This window comes from Crotalus tigris, unplaced genomic scaffold, assembly GCF_016545835.1.
Source record: "Crotalus tigris isolate CLP2741 ecotype Arizona unplaced genomic scaffold, ASM1654583v1 scf7180000017744.3724543626:3957646, whole genome shotgun sequence".
Taxonomy (NCBI): domain Eukaryota; kingdom Metazoa; phylum Chordata; class Lepidosauria; order Squamata; family Viperidae; genus Crotalus; species Crotalus tigris.
In genome coordinates, this window is record NW_024096611.1 from 2322870 (window position 1) to 2341425 (window position 18556).

The following is an 18556-nucleotide window of genomic DNA, read 5'->3' on the forward strand; positions in this document are numbered from 1 at the left end:
CAGAATCTTCTTGAAGAAGTAGTCCTTAATATAACTAGCTATCTTGCACAAACAAGCGCAAAACTCAGATGTAAATGGTGTAAAGTTATGTGATAACTATGTGGGACCTCTACAAATGAAGAAATTGTAGATATGGTGCTATGCCCAAGAATTGGTGGACAATATTATAACCTACCCAGCAAAGTATTTATTAATAACTGCTAGTTATTCATTTTCATTACATAGAAACTGCATCACTGCCAGAGACTTCTACACAATGGAAATTGTTTTTAATAGAAACAGGAAGGACAGAAGGATGGAATTTACAAAATTCAAAGCTGGAAGGACAAAATCTGTCATGCAACTCCCAGTTCCTTTACTACTGACTTTTAAATGATTTGATGGAGATTTTATACTTCCTCTTAAATCAGATATCTTTCCAAGTGCCATTTGGTATATAGATATAATGCATTCTGCTGTGAAACTAGCTGTACTCCATTTTTTTTCAACAACAACAACTATTCAACAGCAGCACAAAAGCGATCAGGATTTTATATACAGTTGTAACCTACTGAGAACTTAAGTATCTACATGGGATCCTCTCATTTATAGCACATGTATGAGGCAATCCAAAGAGAGCCATCTGTGTCCAGCAGTATCAGATATGACAAATGGTACTTTTTTTTTCTTTTTGAACACATGGGACTTTCTTTTCTTCTGACTTTCTGTTTTCAATCCTACCAGAAACAACACACTCCCATTCTATATTTGCAGTATAGCTTTGTGACTCTGCTAGGCTGTTTAGCGACAATATTTTGTTTTAATTTTTGTTTTGTGTGACTTATGAAAATTAGTCGCAGTAATCATTGGCATGGATTAATATTATTCCACAGTGTTCATACATATAAGCAGTCCTTATAAGTCTTTCCCACTCCTCATTTTTCTCTGAATACACCCTCATTATTTTTTACCAGTAAATAGTCACTTGTCTCCTGATGCAAAGTAATCCAAGATGCTGCCTTGAAAAGACATTTTTTTTCTGTATGAAGTAAGTAGCTCTTTCTTTAACTCAACAGCACCCCTAGATCTCAGATAGGGCTGAGACAACTTCTTACAAAAATAACAAAATTATAAATCACCCCATAAACTCTGCAGGGGGCATGGGAGGAGGAGGAGGAGGAAGAGGGGGGGAGGAGGAGAAGTGAGAGGGGGAGGAGGAGGAGGAGAGACAGGGGGAGGGGGAGGAGAGGAGGAGAAGAAGTGAGGGGGAGGAGAAGGAGGAAGAGAAGTGAGAGGGGGAGGAGGAGGAGGAGGAGAGGAGGAGGAGGAGGAGGAGAAGAAGAAGAAGAAGAAGAAGAAGAAGAAGAAGAAGAAGAAGAAGAAGAAGAAGAAGAAGAAGAAGAAGAAGAAGAAGAAGAAGAAGAAGAAGAAGAAGAAGTTGTTAGGTTGGCATAGGGGACGTTCTGGTTTTTTTTAACTTTTTGGATTTGTCATGAGCTTGTAAATGACCTGGGAGCCATCATCCCAGGCAAAGAGCTGTTTGTCTCTGTGATTATAATGAACCATAGCATGATTTGTCTGACGTTTGGGAAAACGAAGTACTATGTTTTCATATGGACTGATGACATCTAAGGTGTCATAAATACATTCTATTTGAGAGACACCACGCCCTGGAGAATTGTATACAACATAGAGGGCACCACACATCATGAAAGCAGCTTCTGCATTCTGGCTTCTGCAGGATGTATCCCATGTATATTCCACAGTCATGGTTGCATGGTTGATTTTAGTAATCACAAGCTTTCCAGCAGTATCTGGTTCTGCATGGATTGCCCATAATCCTAGTTCATCCACAGCTAAGTCTATTTTAGTAGAAGGGTGAAGTTCGTAGGCAGGTATCTCTCCAGCACCCGATAAGAGCATCTGATCAGTTGCGTTTCTGTTCTGAATATCAAACTTAATTATCTCGTTTAAGGAGCCATATCTATGATAAAAAAGAAATCCATTATATATAGCATGGCCTGTTCCTTGCCAGGGAAATGGTAGTGCAATCCTGTGAGCTAGCTGTTTCGCACCACTTTCAGCAAAAGATCGAATATTTGCAAATTCCATAACAATTTTATTCTTTGTTCCAGTGAAGAAGTAAATCTTTTGGTAATTCTTGCCAGGGTCTTTCATCCACGAACCCATTGCATCTCCAGACTTTTTGACTATCTTTAGAGATTTGAAGCCTGTGATCATGTAGTTGCAGCCTTAAAAAAAGATAAACAATAGTCCATCAACAATTTTTTTTAAAAAAAAATTAATTGCTTTTCTATTTATCTTTTTATTTTCTGTAAGCTGCCCAGAGTCTACCTATCTGGAGATGGTCAACATATAAATTTAACAAACAAACAAACAAACAAACAGTTTGCCCATTAAAATAGCTAACATGTTATTTTACAGCAGGGGTCTTCAAACTTGGCCCTTTCATGACTCATGGACTTCAACTCCCAGAATTCCCCAGCCAGCATGCCTGGCTGAGGAATTCTGGGAGTTGAAGTCCATGAGTCATAAAAGGGCCAAGTTTGAAGACCCCTGTTTTACAGGTCTCTCTTTTATTGCTGTTCCTAGTTGGGCTACAATCCCTTCTCTCAGAGGCCACTGGGACTAAATAACATGTACTGTAGGAAGAGTAGCTCTTGAGGTTGCAAAGTTGTATGCTACCCTTATAAAAATTACATATTTCACAAGAATCCATCAAATATTCACATCTGGGGAGCCTGAATGTCCTTGTTTTTCTACTCTGTCTTTATTTTACTTTCCTTTTGAACTGAGTCTTTTTAAGATAGCCTAAGAATACAAACTTTTTTCCTTTTACTTATTTAGTAAGTTACTCAGGGAGCCATTTAGGGCTGAAAGTATGGTATAAATGCTTGAAACATCATTTCATTAGATAAGTATATTTAGTCTCTGTTCCTCCACAGCATGGCTCATTTAATACAATAATTCTGCTATCTTATTTTTGTTGAAAAGTCAAGAGTCAGAAAATTCTTCATGTATGTTGGCATTTGTATTGTTAAAAAAAGACGCATAAGCAATAATATATTCAGATTATGGAGCCTATCTTAATAACACACACACACACACACACACACACATGTTATATAGGTTATATAGGTATTTTTAAAATGGATTTTCTTTCTGATTTTTTTTTAAATTAAGGTATCAGAAGCTGAATTTGAAACCTAATGCATTCAAATTTATATACTTGTATACAGTTAATTACAAATTCAGCTATATATATTGTGTATGAGAGCATATCATACACAGCAACCAAATAAACACACACAGACAAACTGTTTGAGGGAAATAATAGCTATCTGAGTCCACAAAGGCATTGTTCTGAATGCAGGAAAGAACAGAATGAAGAAAAGTCCATGTAATTAATCCTCAACTCTGGCTTGACATTAGAGTATCTCTAAAAAAAAATAATAATCCTCTTTTCCTATTAAGAAAACAATGCATAGAATTTGATATAGACAGAAGGTTTGTTAAAGCCTTGCTGGATTCCAGAATGCAGACATTTTTGTTAGAGCCATATTTTGTTCTGTTGATTACAATATACTTATACAATGTTTACTCATACAGATAACTAGCCTGCCAAAGGCTATATGGATAGAGAACAGGCCATTTAAATACATACATACATACATACATACATACATACATACAGTTCTTTTTTTGTAAAAAAAAAAAAAGGTGCTGGAACTCACACACGTCATACAACCCGCCTTGCCTACCCTACAAGGTTCCAGCCAAAAAAGCTGCCGGAACTCCGTTCTGGGCGTTCTATTACCCAAAAAATCCTGCATACATACATACATACATACATACATACATACATACATACATACACATATACACATATACACATACACACATAAATACAGCACTCAAAGTAAACAAGCTCTTCAAGAAGGATACTGTAGTACAGAGGCCCCCAACCTTTTGGGCACCAGGGATTGGTTCTGTGGAGAAAGATTTTTCCACCGACCAAAGGGATGGTGGTTTCATGTGTTACATGCATCCTGCAGATGGGGCTTTGCTTGTCTGCACAGCCCAGTTGCAAACCCTGCTGTAGTAGAAAACATAAAACAGCCTCTGCCATATTGGCTAGAAGAGTGATCCAAATTAATTAAAAGGAATGTTATGTTGTTGGATCCCAATGGCTGATGCTTAGGCTTATGTTTGAGATGTGACTAATGGTCATAAAACCAAATGGAGGTTTTTGTTTTCTGTTTAATTTCAAAACAGGACAAATGATGCTTGTACAGCATCATTACAGCAACATTTAAAATAAAGCATCCTTGATCGAAAATGGTGGTTCAAGACATTTTTTTGCACACTTCTTTAATCTGTCAGTCTTAGGCTTGGAAATGTTCACAACACAGGAGTGTTCTGATCAGTCTGCAAGATAAATTTTGTGCCTGCAAAGTAACTCTCATCAGAAGGAATTGGATTAACAGATGGTACAATCTGAATCTGTAATATGAATTCAGGGAAAGGAGATTGAGGGTTCGGTCCTGCAAAAATGGAAATATGGCCCTGGAGATTGTGCGGGCCCGCAGTCTGTGGAACATATCACCTTTGGAAACATATTTGGTATCCTTCCTGTTGAGATTTTACAAAACTGTTAAGATAATGCCATTTCAACAGGTGTTTCTAGTTTGATTTTGATTATAAGATGACTATACTGTTGCATTAGTTTTGCTGGCTATGTTTTTCATTATAATTAGATTATCTGCATATGCTTTTAACTTTATTAATATAAACTTCTAGAAGTCTTTGGAGCTATACACAAATATATCTAAAATGTAATTAAAATAGATCAGTCCAATTTTTGTCTATATGTTTTGCACAGAAGACATATTTGTGAATTTATGTGTCACAAAACACAGATTTGTATTATAGTTTCTTTATAAATATGAAAATATTCTAAATATATTTTATTCTTACATTGCATATTATTGCACTGGTAATTTTTGAGTGTTTATCGCTGATTCTGAAGAACTCCATTTTAACCTGAACATTGATCAAAAGAGCTAAACTAATTCAGATTGAAATTTTAGTGCGTCCCTTTTATAGTTAGTGACAAGCATAAAATGAACTTTCTACATTGGCACCCCTGAAAACCTATTTACTTACATAGCAAAATTTTCTTAGCTGATCTAGACAAATGTCTAATTTAGTCAACATTTGGTTTAGAGAAAGTAGAGACATTTGTCTATGGCTCAAAAAAAGTTCTAATTTAAAAAGTCTTGTCAGCATAATAGTATAGCAATTTTAAGTTCAATAGGTTAAGCTGCAGTCTTAGTTCAAATCAGAAAATAAATTCATTCAAATCTGTAGGGCTTACATCTGAGCCAGAAGAATTACATTGCTAGTCATGAATGGACAGAGTTTCAGTTTTAGGTTGCATCCATGTTTAGAGAAGGATGGGGATTCAGTATTGTATTATTTCAAAAATGAAATTAGAGCTTCTTTTCAGAAAGAAACTCTGGATACTATAATTTTTATTAGATTATTGGGAGTGTCAAGGTGTACTTAACCTAGTATAAATATTAATATTGGCCAGATAATTTAGTATAGACATCTCTTGTCAGATGACATTACTTGTTAGGCTCTATCAGATGTTTGTTAATTTGGCTTAAAGTACTTAAGATATTTTCAGGAAGGAAAATTTCCTCATGTATGTTTATTTTTATTGTTTCCATTACATTTCCCCCTGTTTATTGTTGCCAAATGTTTGGCAATAGGTTTTTCCCCCTTGTTTATGACCTATTTTCTTTGTTTTAGTTTTCTAAATTTAACTTAGCCATCAAGGAATGTTAAAATGAATATATTAGCAAATTCAGACTTGAACATTCAGCAGTGGAGGCATACAATAATGCATTAAAATAATTTTCATATCTTCAGGTAATTTTATGTGCCAATTTATGGACGGTACAGTGTCATATTATTGTAAGAACAGCAAGAGTTTTTAAAACGCTGACTGAGACTGTTGCCATCATCTTTTATGAAATTGATTTTAGGTATGTACTAAGTATCATTCTTGCAAAGCAGGAAATCCTCAGCTTACAACCCTTCATTTAGTGGTATCTGAAGTTACAACAGCGCTGAAAAAAAATGACTTATAACCAGTCCTTACCCTTATGACCATTGCAACATCCCTATGATCACTTGATCAAAATTCAGACACTTGGCAACTGGCATGTATTTACGATGGTTGCAGCATCCTGGGATCCTGTGATCATCACCATCTGCAACCTTCCCAGTTGGCTTCCGACAAGCAGTCGATGGCAGAGGCTCAATTCACTTAACAACTGCATGACTTACTTAATGACTGCTTTGATTCACTTAACAACTGTGCAAAAAGTTGTGAAGCTGGGCACAACTCACTGCACAATGGTCTTGCTTAGTAAAGGAAATTCTGGTCCAACTATAGTTGTAAGTTAAGGAGTATGTGTACATTGCATGCATGAGTCCAACTACGAAACCATAAGTATACATTTTCAATATTATGAGTAGACGGCTCTTACTTGCATTCAGCATGAGCTTGACCTTCTTTTTGGACTCTTGTTCTTCTGTTAGCTGCTGTTCCAAAAACTCTTCATCAATGTCCACACATGGGGTGGGGGATTCCTTTGCAGATTCAAAGTAGTCAATGTCTCGTTGAGCTCTTTCCACTCTGGTTAGCAAATGGTCTATGTCATTCTTCAGCACAGTCTTTAAAATGTTAAAGCCTTCTAGATGTGACATCAGCTTTGTTGAAAACTGCCGGAATTCTTCTACATAATCAGTTATATCTTGATTGCATTTGTTCAATCGGTTCTTTAGTTAGAACACAGAAATAGTCAGTTTAATTGTTGGCTCCAAACTCAGTGTTTACTAGAACTCTGGATGGTTCAAACAATATTGCTTAATACTTGCATGACTGTGCCCTCTCTCTCCTGTTTGTTAAAGAAGGCATATCTTTGTTCAGGCTTCAGCACAAGCTTATAAAATGATACAGCTGCTTTAAAAATTGCAGTAAACATTTCTGTCTGTTAGGGATCTGAAGCCTGAAAAAAGGCATTATCTGCAACAATAAGTAGTTGAGAGCTGTTGTTCTTGTTCACACAAGTCTGAAACAATTCTGAATAATTTATATAATATATACATCCCTAAAATTAGTCCAAATATTTATTTGTTTTTATTTTATTAAAGAAATTTACATGGCTACCCAATTAACTCATTGTGTCTCCAGGTGGTTTACAGGAATATAATTATAGGCAGTCCTCAATTTATGGCCACAACTGAGGGAAAATTTTATGTTGCTAAATGAGAAATTTGTTAAGTGAGTTTTGCCCCCATTTTACAACTTTTCTTGGCACATTTGTTAAGTGAATCACTGCAGTTGTCAAATTAATAGCATGGTTGTTAAGTGAATCTGGTTTCCCCATTGACTTTGCTTGTCAGGAAGTCACAAAAGGTGATCACATGACCCCGGGACACTGCAATCGTCACAAATGTGAATCAGTTGTCAAGCATCTGAATGTAAATCACGTGACCATGGGGATGCTGCAACTGTCATAAGTGTGCAAAATGGTCATAAGTCACTTTTTTCAGTACCGTTGTGACTTTGAACGGTCACTAGGCAGACTGTTATAAGTTGAGGATTACCTATATTTTTTTCCATTTTAATTGAATTCATGTAATGCTCTTCCATCCCCAGTAATTCTAATTTCTGCCTAGCCTGTCCACGACTCTCATTATTTCCAGATCAACATGAAGGGAACAAACTCTAAAATGCAGAGAGGAACAGAGATGTAGAAAGTCCTACTGAGAGATTACAAGACAATCACAATAAGCTTTCTGAATACAAAAACACTCCAGGAATTGCCTGACCTTCAACTGACATTTCTTCAGATCAGATTCACACAATTTGATGAAATACTTCTCCCTTCCTCAGAGTCAATCATTGTGTTATCTGGTCTCTTGAGTCCCAGTACCTCATTCAAAACAAACTAACAATACATTGGGGGGAAATCCAAGGTTGTGAATAAATATTTTAGACAGGGAGTTCAGTGCAGTGTTGGCTCAAGGCTTGAGTGTTCTTGTGCACCACTGAGATTTGCAAATATGAATTTCTTATATTTACATAAAACCGATACTTAAGTACAGTACTTGATTTTTGAAGTGGACATTTAAATATATAATGTAATTTTCTGAGTTTTTTTTTTAAAGGGGTCACTGTCCCATTTTGGAGCTTAAAGGATGTTGGGCAATAGCTTTCTGTAGAATTTCAACAACAGCATAATCTTTTCATTTTAAAGAGGTTGTAAAAATAGGAGTTGTGCTGGCAAGGGATACAGTGAGGCCCTTGCTGATCCAGAAGTTGCACAGCTGGAAAAGGGAGGGAGCTAAAGAAAAGAGGCATCTGAGAACCCTTCTTGGGAATTATGAGTTACAACTCTTCTGTAGACAATTTGAGGAAAAACAAATAAACAAACCATTTCTGTATTGAAAATGGAAACACAGAGACTATGTGAACATTTATTTGTAAGTAAAAATAATACCACTACAAGTATTTGGATGGCTATGAATTCATGGAAGGAGGAATTATGAGAATGTTGATTGTTCTCACTCAACCTGTAATTTAATATTTCACAAGCAAATATATTCCATGTGTGCAGGATTACACATTCTGTTACCACCACCCCAAAAATACATAGCCAATAGGAAGGCTAATCTACAAAAGAGTGATTTTGCACATTTGATTTTAGCAGCAAATACTTAGCCAAGTGTCACTTCCTCCAGCAGTGCTATGGATTTGCTCAAATGAAACAAGGAAGTAATTAATCAAGATGCATTTGCTCCCAGAGTCTTTAGCCCAATTCCTTTAATTCCTTTATCACTTATCATCCATAAGGATAATTCATTTATTCTGTTATTACTTTCTTCCTGCTTTTCCAACACTCTTCTCCAGAAAGGTAAGATTTGAGATAAGTTGATAATTGTTCAGGTTGGCTAAGTCAAAGGATAGCCTCTTGAGGCATGAACTTTTTTCTGGCATGAAAATAACACTATGTCAGGCAACTGTGAACCTTTTAGATACAGTACCAGGAAAAAAGCTGGATTCCACACCTCCTCTATGCAAAACACCACCATTTACACTAGATGATCTTGCTTTATGAAATGACCACATTGTCACAGTTCATAAACTATTCACACAACATTGGCCTCTCAAAAATAGAAAAAAGAAAAAAAAAGGAAAGAAGGACAGCTGTCTCAGCAGTAGTTACACTGCAGTCTTTTGGCTTTTTGTTTTGTCTCTCCTGGTTTGCATGAAGTTTACTCCAAGTAGGGAAGACATATATTTGCCTGGGGAAAGAGGCAAACCCAGGATAAGAGATGCTGAATACAAGTGCACATAGTTTAAATGCACATATAAATTAATTTAACCACATATGACACAACAGAAACATTTGCAAACCCAGAGGCCCTGGATGTTGTTTATTCACAATATCCCCATTTAAGTGTGGCTAATAGCGGGGAATTGTGTGGCCCAGGAATTTCTTCAGAGCACAGAATTCCCTCTTTGACATTATAAAATATTTTAAAAAATGTTATTCTAATATGCATGAAAAATTGCCAGTTTTAATGAAGATGCTATTTTATGTTCAGTAGTCTGGCAGATTCATAGAATTGTTTTAAGAAATATCTGGTATTTATATTCCAGAATTCAATGTAAACATTTAAATATTATTTACCTATATTGGATTTCCAGATGAATAAAAGTAGAAGTTTAGGACATAGTTCCTGTTTGAGGAGCACCTGGAATATTTCTGGCATTTAATGTTATGTAAACATAACCATAACCATAAACATAACATAATGTTATGTAAATATAAGGTCCTAAAGTTTAAGAATATACCTACTTCTATACTGTTCTTCCACTTGGATCATCATTAGCAAGTATCTGAGATATAATCTAGCCATTTTTAGCTTAAGCATGCACTCTCTCTCCTCATCTTCAAGTGAGAATCTAGACTTTATCAGAATTTTACTCACTGCACATTTGCACATTTTACAGGGTAATACATTTATTAGAAGCAGCAGTAATCCTAACTTTCTTTCCTAAACAACACCCCATTTGGTTGTTAAACTGCATAAAAAACTAGTTTATTTTAAATGAAAACAGTTGGTTTCCCCCAAATTGATAGTATATAAGTCCCGTACAAAGAAAACAATTCATTATATATATATATATTCAAACTGTATAGATGGCACCTACCTCCATCGAGATAACTCGGCGATCTATATAATGTACCAGTTCAGTATCTTGCATAATATATTGTGCTTCTATTCTGATGCATGTAAAAAATGAAACAAGTAAGAATCCAAGCTGTTTTGCTGCCATTCTTTCACTAGATCTTCAGAAGTAATTGAAAGGCAACACTCCAAAACTAACAAGCACAGTAAAGTTTCTCTATCACAATGATATATACGTGCACACATAAAGAGACAATCTGCATGCAAAGTCTGAATTATTTAAAATGGCTGTTCAGGTTCCTACAGTTTCTCATTAACACAATAAAGTTATGCAAACTTCTCAGCAAGAGGTTTGTTTCTGGAGTGCTTTCCAGGATATGATCTTTTGATTGGATCCAGATGTTTAGAACTGAACTGTACAACTCACTCAGATTAATAATATGCAACAAAAGCAAAATGATTTTGCTTTTGTTGGAAATGACTCTCCATTCTTTCCTCCTAGTAATCTTCACCAGTGTACAACACTGATAAAGTTCAGTTCATAGAATCCGCAATAGAAATAGTAATCTTGCAAACGCTCCACTTTTTAAACGTCTTTTGATATGCTGCATTTGCAAAACATTGCTTAGCTGTCCAATAAGGATGGTGGGATAGAGACCCACCAGTATAAACCAGTGTAAGATTATATCCTTTCTTCATTATAGCTGAAGAATGTTTTGGTGATGGATATATTTCAGAGAGACTGATTCCAATGGAATTGCCTCAGCTGCATAAATTCTATTCATAACATTATGCAAGAGCTTATGCATTAACATGTCTTAGACTTCTTGAGGGTGTTTTTGCTTTTCCACTTACAGAGGGGGCATCCCTTTTTGTCTAGCGATTACATTTACCTTTAAAAAAAAAAGTGTTTTTACAGAATGTCTGCCAGAAAGACCATGTCTCCTCCTGGCTGTTAAAGGAAAAAATCAGGAAAATTGAGACAGGGTTAGAAAGGGGAGGCAGGGGGATATTTTGTACTGTTTTTCTAAGCCTTACTTTTTCCACAACTATAAAAACAAAAAGCATGAAATATAATCTAACATTTTGTTTTAAATTTTAAGCTGTTGCTATTTAACTTTTACTTCCTGAATTTCTTTAAAACTATGCAATAAATATGTAATAAAATTGTACATTGCTATTCACAGTATCAAACTATGTACTCTCAAATACCAGGGTCACAGAATTGTTGAATACAGTGGTTGAAGGAGGCTTTGGAAATCAACTGATCCAGTTTTTCTCAATCTTGGCAACTTTAAGATGTGTGACTTAACTCCCAGAATTCTCCTGCCAGCACACATCTTAAGATTGCTAAGTTTGAAAAACTCTGATCTACTCTGACTAGGCCAGGGGTAGGCAACCTTGGTTCTTGTATGACTTGTGGACTTCAACTCCCAGAATTCCTGGCTCAGGAATTCTGGGAATTGAAGTCCACGAGTCAAAAAAGAGCCATGGTTGCCTACCCCTGGACTAGGCTGAACTGCACAACTAGGTCATGACAAAATTGTGCACAAATGCAAGTCCACAGTTACAAGCTTAAATGATCAACATAGAACACATTTCACCTTCCTGTGGGAAGGTGCTACTTTCGTTTGAAAAACCTCAGTTTTTCTTTTGTAATTCATGAACTTGCTTCCTCTTTTTTTTCCTCTTTTTTTAAAAAAAACTATTGGTTGGTGTTTTTCTTCTTGTGCTTTAAGTTAGCTTCACTGGCATTAGTGGACCACCAGCATTGCAATAGATGCTCTGAAAAGTACTATGCATTTCCCACTTTTTCCTAAACTTTGTCCATGGTTTATTTTTTGTTCTCCTATATTTTATGGAATTTTAGCCAGATTTTCCAAAACTGTTGCATTTTTGGTGCGACTAATTACTGAGGGCAAATGACATGGGTTTTGTCATTTGTTAACCATATATTTAGTATTTTAATTTGATGTATTTTCTCTCTTTTAAAATAATATTGGTTCATTATGGATTGTAATATAGGATAGTTGTATGGATTGATTAGATAGCTTTTAACATTCCTAAACTGGAAAAATAAATCTTCAGATTGATTATTTTCTCTGTTCAGGTACAATACAGATAGGAATTTAGGAGTAGCGTTTAACATTCCTAAATTGAAGAGATAAACAGCTGAAGATTATCTGAAGATTAAAAAAAAGTTTGTTAGTACAAATTGGGGTCTGGTTCATCTCTTTAGTGAACTCTAAACAATTCCTTACAATTTACACCTCTTCTGATGTCTGGTCTTATTTTAATGAACATGTGTGATATTATGGGATTCAAATGTGTAACCTGCTTGATCATATGTAACTGATTTTCTATGAAAAGGGGACGTTATTTTTATCCTGTCCAATCAATTTTCCTCTTGGATGTTTTGTTACGCTAACTATAAAAGGTGTTGTTAGCTAAAGATTGGGGTTCCTTTTTTGAATGAGAGGAATCCCTTTTGTCTGAATATTCTGATAAACTGTAATAAAATGATCTTCCTGTCTCGGTTTGTCTCATTGGAAAATATGCATGCCGAGGCATGAGAATAAAAGAGCCATATTTGGCCTTCATTACAAAAGGGCTGTTTAAGAAAAATCAAATCCTTGAGCTGCTTCAGTATGTTCAGGATATAAATCTACTAAGTAAATAAATACTATTGAACCATCTCAGATTTAATCAACTAACGTAAATCTACAAGTAACTATCACATGAGTAAATGACCATCTCTATCTATCTCTGTGTGTATATTCATATTATTGAATTTTTCTTCTTTATGGGTAACTTTGGGTGGGTAACAGTAATGATTAAAATGTACAATAAATTGAATATACAGTCTCAGACATCATAGTAGTATAGTTAAACCAAGATTAAGGAGACACAGATTTAAATCTAGCCTCAACAACAGGAACTCATTAGATATTTAGTTCAATGACTCGCTGCCCGTCCAAATTATATCACAGGATGGTTGCTGCAGGGAAAATATGGCTGCATGTTGCCACATTATCCTAATGAAATGCAAAAAATGTACCAAAAAGCAAACAAATAAACCTAATATAAAACCTATGTCTAAACTATCAACTTGAATGTTAAAGGCCCACCTGAATATAATATACTTTCAGTTCAAAAAATGGAACTGTTATGAATATATATGTTAATATGATGGATGCTTTATTCTTCACTGCAATGTATTTTAAATGCTTGCATTGTTTTAATTGTTTTTATTTTAAAAAAATTTGTTTGCCACCCAGCGGCACTTGGGAGGAGCATATTTATTTATTAGATAGATAGATAGATAGATAGATAGATAGATAGATAGATAGATAGATAGATAGATAGATAGATAAATATGGACCTGCTTTTCTTGTACAATAATTTCTGGAGTCGTCTTTCTGTATTGGAGCCTACTTTTGCTTTCCTTAAGAATAGCTTCTTTCCTTCTTTCTTGTTTTAAACATTTCCCCTTTTTTTCTGTTCAGATTTTGTGAGCTCTTTTCCTCACAAAAGGAAAAGATTCTGTCTATTAGATACACTGTCTACCCAATAACTGCCTGACTGAGCTCTGAATATATCTCTCTGTCTGGCTCCCTCCTTGGCATATTCACAATCTGTCTTGTCTGGCTGTCTCCTCTCCCAGCCCACACTGTTATCCACAACATTTGTCATGCTTGTTTCCTTGTTCTAGCTTGTTACTTTGCAGAAGCAATGACATCACTCTACTCCCGCCTGGTTAATTTATCTGCTATTAAAAAAAGATTTATGTTCTGTATTTAAACATTACATTTATTTCTTCCCCCTCAGAATTCAGAGAGTAAAATATACTGTAAGCATTAACATCGATAGGGACAGCCGGAAAAATTAATGGAGGACAAATCACGCTCCCCTCCTACCATGTTTCGTGACAGAGGGAGGCCTTGGGGTGGTTTTAAGAGAAGGGTTGCCATTAATCAATGGCTTTTTGTTGTGAGGGTTTATAATCATAAGTTAGATTGTGAGTTTCCATGTTCTTTTTTTCTGTTCCTGAAAAACCCAGAAATAGGTAATCAGTCTGCTAATGGGCCATTCTATGGCAAATGAGTAGACTGGGCAGTCTGGATTGCAACATTACCGCCATTTAAAACAGCAGTAATGTATTTTTCGTTTGTTCACTTACAAAAGGAACAGGCAAAATTCTGTGCCACCTGCCTTTAAATAAAGGAAACTTTATTTAAAGTTTCCCCAGCTAAACATTAAATTAATTATTTCTCATCTCAGCCTCTGAAATTGACAAAAATCATTCAGCTTAGTTATAATAAAAACAACATACCCAGCTAAAGTCATAGACTTCAAATGGAAGTATAAAACCTGAAGAAATCATTAAGAGTTAATCTTTTGCCAGTTCAAACGCTCCATAATTGAGGTCATCATTAGAAATAAATAATCAGTCTTCTAGAGAGGAGCTCCATTTTTCTGGATCCAAATACCTGAAGAAAGAGTCAGGTTTTCACTACCTCCCTTAAAGGCCTTCAGAGCTGGGGTCGAGTTGTCATAGACCCCAGTGAAGGCAGCTGGCCTTTACATAACTGAACATCAAAATAATAAACATAGGAACAGGATCACTTTTTCCTTTGTTTGTTTTTCAGGGGGAACGCCTCATTAGTGTAAGACTCACAACCAGTGGCATGCTGAGTTTTGAGAGTGTTTATATCTTCCTTCCTTCCTTCCTTCCTTCCTTCCTTCCTTCCTTCCTTCCTTCCTTCCTTCCTTCCTTCCCTTTCTTTCTTTCTTTCTTTCTTTCTTTCTTTCTTTCTTTCTTTCTTTCTTTCTTTCTTTCTTTCTTTCTTTCTTTCTTCCTTTCTTCTCCAGGCTACTGCCACCATTTCCCCAATAACAAGGCTTCATCCTAAGAATGAAAAATGCAACCAAAATAAGCAATGGCAGCTTCCCTCTTGTTGAATTATCACTGGGGGTGCTCAGATCTGAAAACAAACAATGCTAGAAAACCTTTCAGTCTAAGGTGCATTATTTATGAACCATGTAATAGTCAGGCAGAAAATGACAATTGTTTAGGAAAGGGAAAGCATGAATGAATGAATGAATCCCAGGCAAGACAAGAATTGCATTGGCATTACTACCTTGGTTTAAACTGATTTAAATATTACTTAAAATGTCTTACGTTCAATATTATATGTTCAAGATTATAATTTGAAATTTTATGTTCAGCAATACAAAATTAATTTTATGACCTAGTCTTATTCTTCTAGTAACCCAGATGAAGTTATTCACATTGTTCATAAGCTTTGATTAAAAGGGTGGGAAAATCATTTTTATCCTGCGTATTTAGTGTTAAATAGTTGGTATACTTTCCATTAATTTCTTTCCCTTGGAATCTGGCTGAATTAGTAAATAAAAGGAATAATTATACTTTCATATTGGGATTTTTGCAAATAGGGGGCACAAATGATTTTTGTAAAATCTGAAGATTAACTTAAAATCCAGGGAGCTGCCGTGAATAGGTGCATCTTAACATTCTTTTCATGTTCGTATGCTCATAGTCAGAGTTGTGGGCAATTCCACTGTGAAATTTGTGACTATCCTCCCTCTCACTGTTTTCAAAAGTCCACTTGCATCTTATTCCTGGAGACCCCACAACAAGGAAATATGTGTAAACAAAATCATATTTCCTGCAGCAGAATTTACACAGTTGCTGTTTCAAAAACTAAAAGATGATATCTGCTCAGGGTAAGCTAATCCAGCAATACTCCTGCCCTCCACTTTCCTAGAGGTTGTTTACAGAGAAAGTTTTCATATTGTCTAAATATAACAGCAGTGGCAATACTCCAAGAACATTGCTCCATACTCCAAAGCAAATACCATTTCAGAAATTGACTGAAACTCCTCATCCACATCAAATCCTTCCAGGTATTAGAAGTTTGTAAGTAGGATCCTCAGGCCTCCTATAAAAAGGGTTTGATCTCTTGAAAGGACCAGCAAACATAGTCATATAATATTGTACAAGTTACAGTACTTCTTTAACGGAATGTTTATGCAAGGGGGGGGGAATCTGATTATTGGAAGCCGCAAAAAACTACAAATGCAACAAATGTGCTTCAAGGGCAGACTAAATGGTATGCAGAACTCAAGTCCTTCCCTACTACTTCCTTTTACCCAGAATCTGCAACTGCCTCATCCTGGCAAATGATGGGATGGGTTATTCAACCATCACATAGACTTCTACAAATTTGTTCCCCAAAATAATGTTCCCTCCATTATGATCAACAGCACACTAAGCATTTTGAGTTAGTACTTACAACTCCTCTGTTCACAAGTGTTAAAGTTCAAACAGATTCTCTGTAGAATTCTCATCCTCTTTCAGTGTAGAAGGGAGTGGAATATTCTTTGATAACCACTTTTTGATCATACTCAAGCCTGAAGCATTTATTTCCACAAATTTAAATTCAGACCTCTGTTGTTATCCACTTCTGGTCAAAGGAATGTGAGTCCTTTTTACCACTGATGAAAGATGTTTTCTGTTCAATGGGAAAGTCATCATTAATTGGTCTGATAACATTTTGATTAAAAAAAATGGGAAAGGAAGTTGGTAAGTTAGTTACTTCGGGGATAATGAAGGCAGAATGTCATTGTAGCATAGTTCTAGTCTGAGTCACTGCATTAAGCAACTCTCCCCAGGGCTATTTGGAGATCAGGAGGGAACATGGCAGGAGAAATGAAACATTTGTCTATTCATTTGTCAGTGCTTGGCTGGATATTCATGCTCCCTAACCTTCAGACTGACAGAATAAAGTGTTCACTATTATAATAGTGAGTACATTTGGGTACTGACTTGCCGGGTAAAAGAGAAATAAATAACTTTAACAGACCAATGGGGAGCAATTTGATTATCCATCTCTTTTAAGGCTTTCTTCAGGCACACTCTATGATAAAAATGTGAAGACGGAAGAAGAAGAATTGTATTTCTGAACTTTTCCCCAATATCTCGTGAACTACATTGTCAGCCTTAACAAGTAGACCAGTCTGGGAACACAACCAGATGAGCTCATTCTATTTTATTTTAAAGCTACGTGAGCAGAATATTGTTTAAGTCATAGAAGTACAAATGTCTATGGGGATTCTCAGTCATACAGGTCATAGTTATCCCAAAGATGCTTTTTCACGAGACAACTGGACTTTGTTGTTTTTCTTTGAAGACATTTCGCTTCTCATCCAAGAAGTTTCCTCAGCTCTGACTGGATGGTGGGGAATGGAAAAAATATGCTCCTGCAGACAGCTGTTCATTTGCATTCTTTTAGCGAGTTGTTAAAGCTACCTGGAGGCTTATCTGTGTCTTCAGGGTCACTTGAGTAGTGCATATGGGTGTGGAGCCTTCTTGGAACTGTTGAAAGGACTGTGTTGTAGACCGGAGACAGGTGATGTCTGATCCCTCCCCCTCTGTTGAGCCATAATCCAAAGGCACCTACTTTATTTTTCTCTTTCTCAGTTTCCAGCTTCCATAGCCATTTATTACTGCTGGAAACACCATTGCTTTACATATTCTGATCTTTGTTCTCATGCATTTAGAGCTCCTCTGCATTTATTACTACTGATGAGTAAGTGGCTTTTTGCACACATTGCATATCACAGGGATGAGTTTGGATGGAGTTAGTGGCCCTTGTTTCAAGGCTAACTCAAGAGGAATTGCTGAATTGAAGGCCACTTTGGGATAACGATTCTTAATTTTTACAACAACATTGACAATAGGATGGACTTTTCTATTACATCTGGAAAAACAGATCCATCTTCTAACAGTGGTGGGGCAGTTGCAGAATTTAAGAGGAAACATTGGGATGCTACAATTGTTATTTCTCAACACCTGCCACTTCAGAAAGCCACCTAACTCTAATGGTATGTCTAATTATTGCTCCCTTCTCCATGATTATTTTAACCACTGAAATGAAGACTCATTCCAGGATGCTTGAATTCAGTTCCCCACTCAAAGTATTCTGCGATATGTATATCTTTAACCATAAAATATAACAACATCCTCACATGAATCTTCCAGTTTTAAGCAAAACTAAAGCTTTTGCAATAGGTGGGAACACTCATAAACATCCTCATATCCTAAAAAGCTAAGTGCATATAAGAGACTTGATTCCTAAAATCTTAAATTTTTGTCCATCCTAAGATCCAATGCTTCATGTAGCATTTATATCATGTAGACATGACATAAATTTTGTAATAGGTTAGTTCATTTTCTGTTCTTTTGGTGCAATTTTTT

The 18556-nt window shown here is 35.9% G+C and overlaps 1 protein-coding gene across 1 annotated transcript; it reads right to left on the reverse strand.

Moving 5' to 3' along the window:
* Window positions 1–1381: 1381 nt before the first annotated feature.
* OLFML1 (olfactomedin like 1) lies at window positions 1382–10563 on the reverse strand. The gene is made up of 3 exons (XM_039340292.1): window positions 10298–10563; window positions 6561–6852; window positions 1382–2231 (listed from the first exon to the last, which is right to left on the reverse strand). Exons 1-3 carry the CDS (start codon window positions 10421–10423, stop codon window positions 1453–1455), a joined length of 1197 nt encoding a protein of 398 aa, XP_039196226.1. The 5' UTR covers window positions 10424–10563; the 3' UTR covers window positions 1382–1452.
* Between the last annotated feature and the right edge of the window lie 7993 nt (window positions 10564–18556).

Excerpts from the sequence above, each read along its gene's own strand:
- OLFML1 (XM_039340292.1), bottom strand. The coding sequence starts at position 10,423 with ATGGCAGCAAAACAGCTTGGATTCTTACTTGTTTCATTTTTTACATGC. Across the intron at positions 6,853-10,297 it reads GCCGAGTTATCTCGATGGAG|AACCGATTGAACAAATGCAA; the intron begins GTAGGTGCCATC and ends TTCTAACTAAAG. Across the intron at positions 2,232-6,560 it reads CAAGCTCATGCTGAATGCAA|GCTGCAACTACATGATCACA; the intron begins GTAAGAGCCGTC and ends TCTTTTTTTAAG.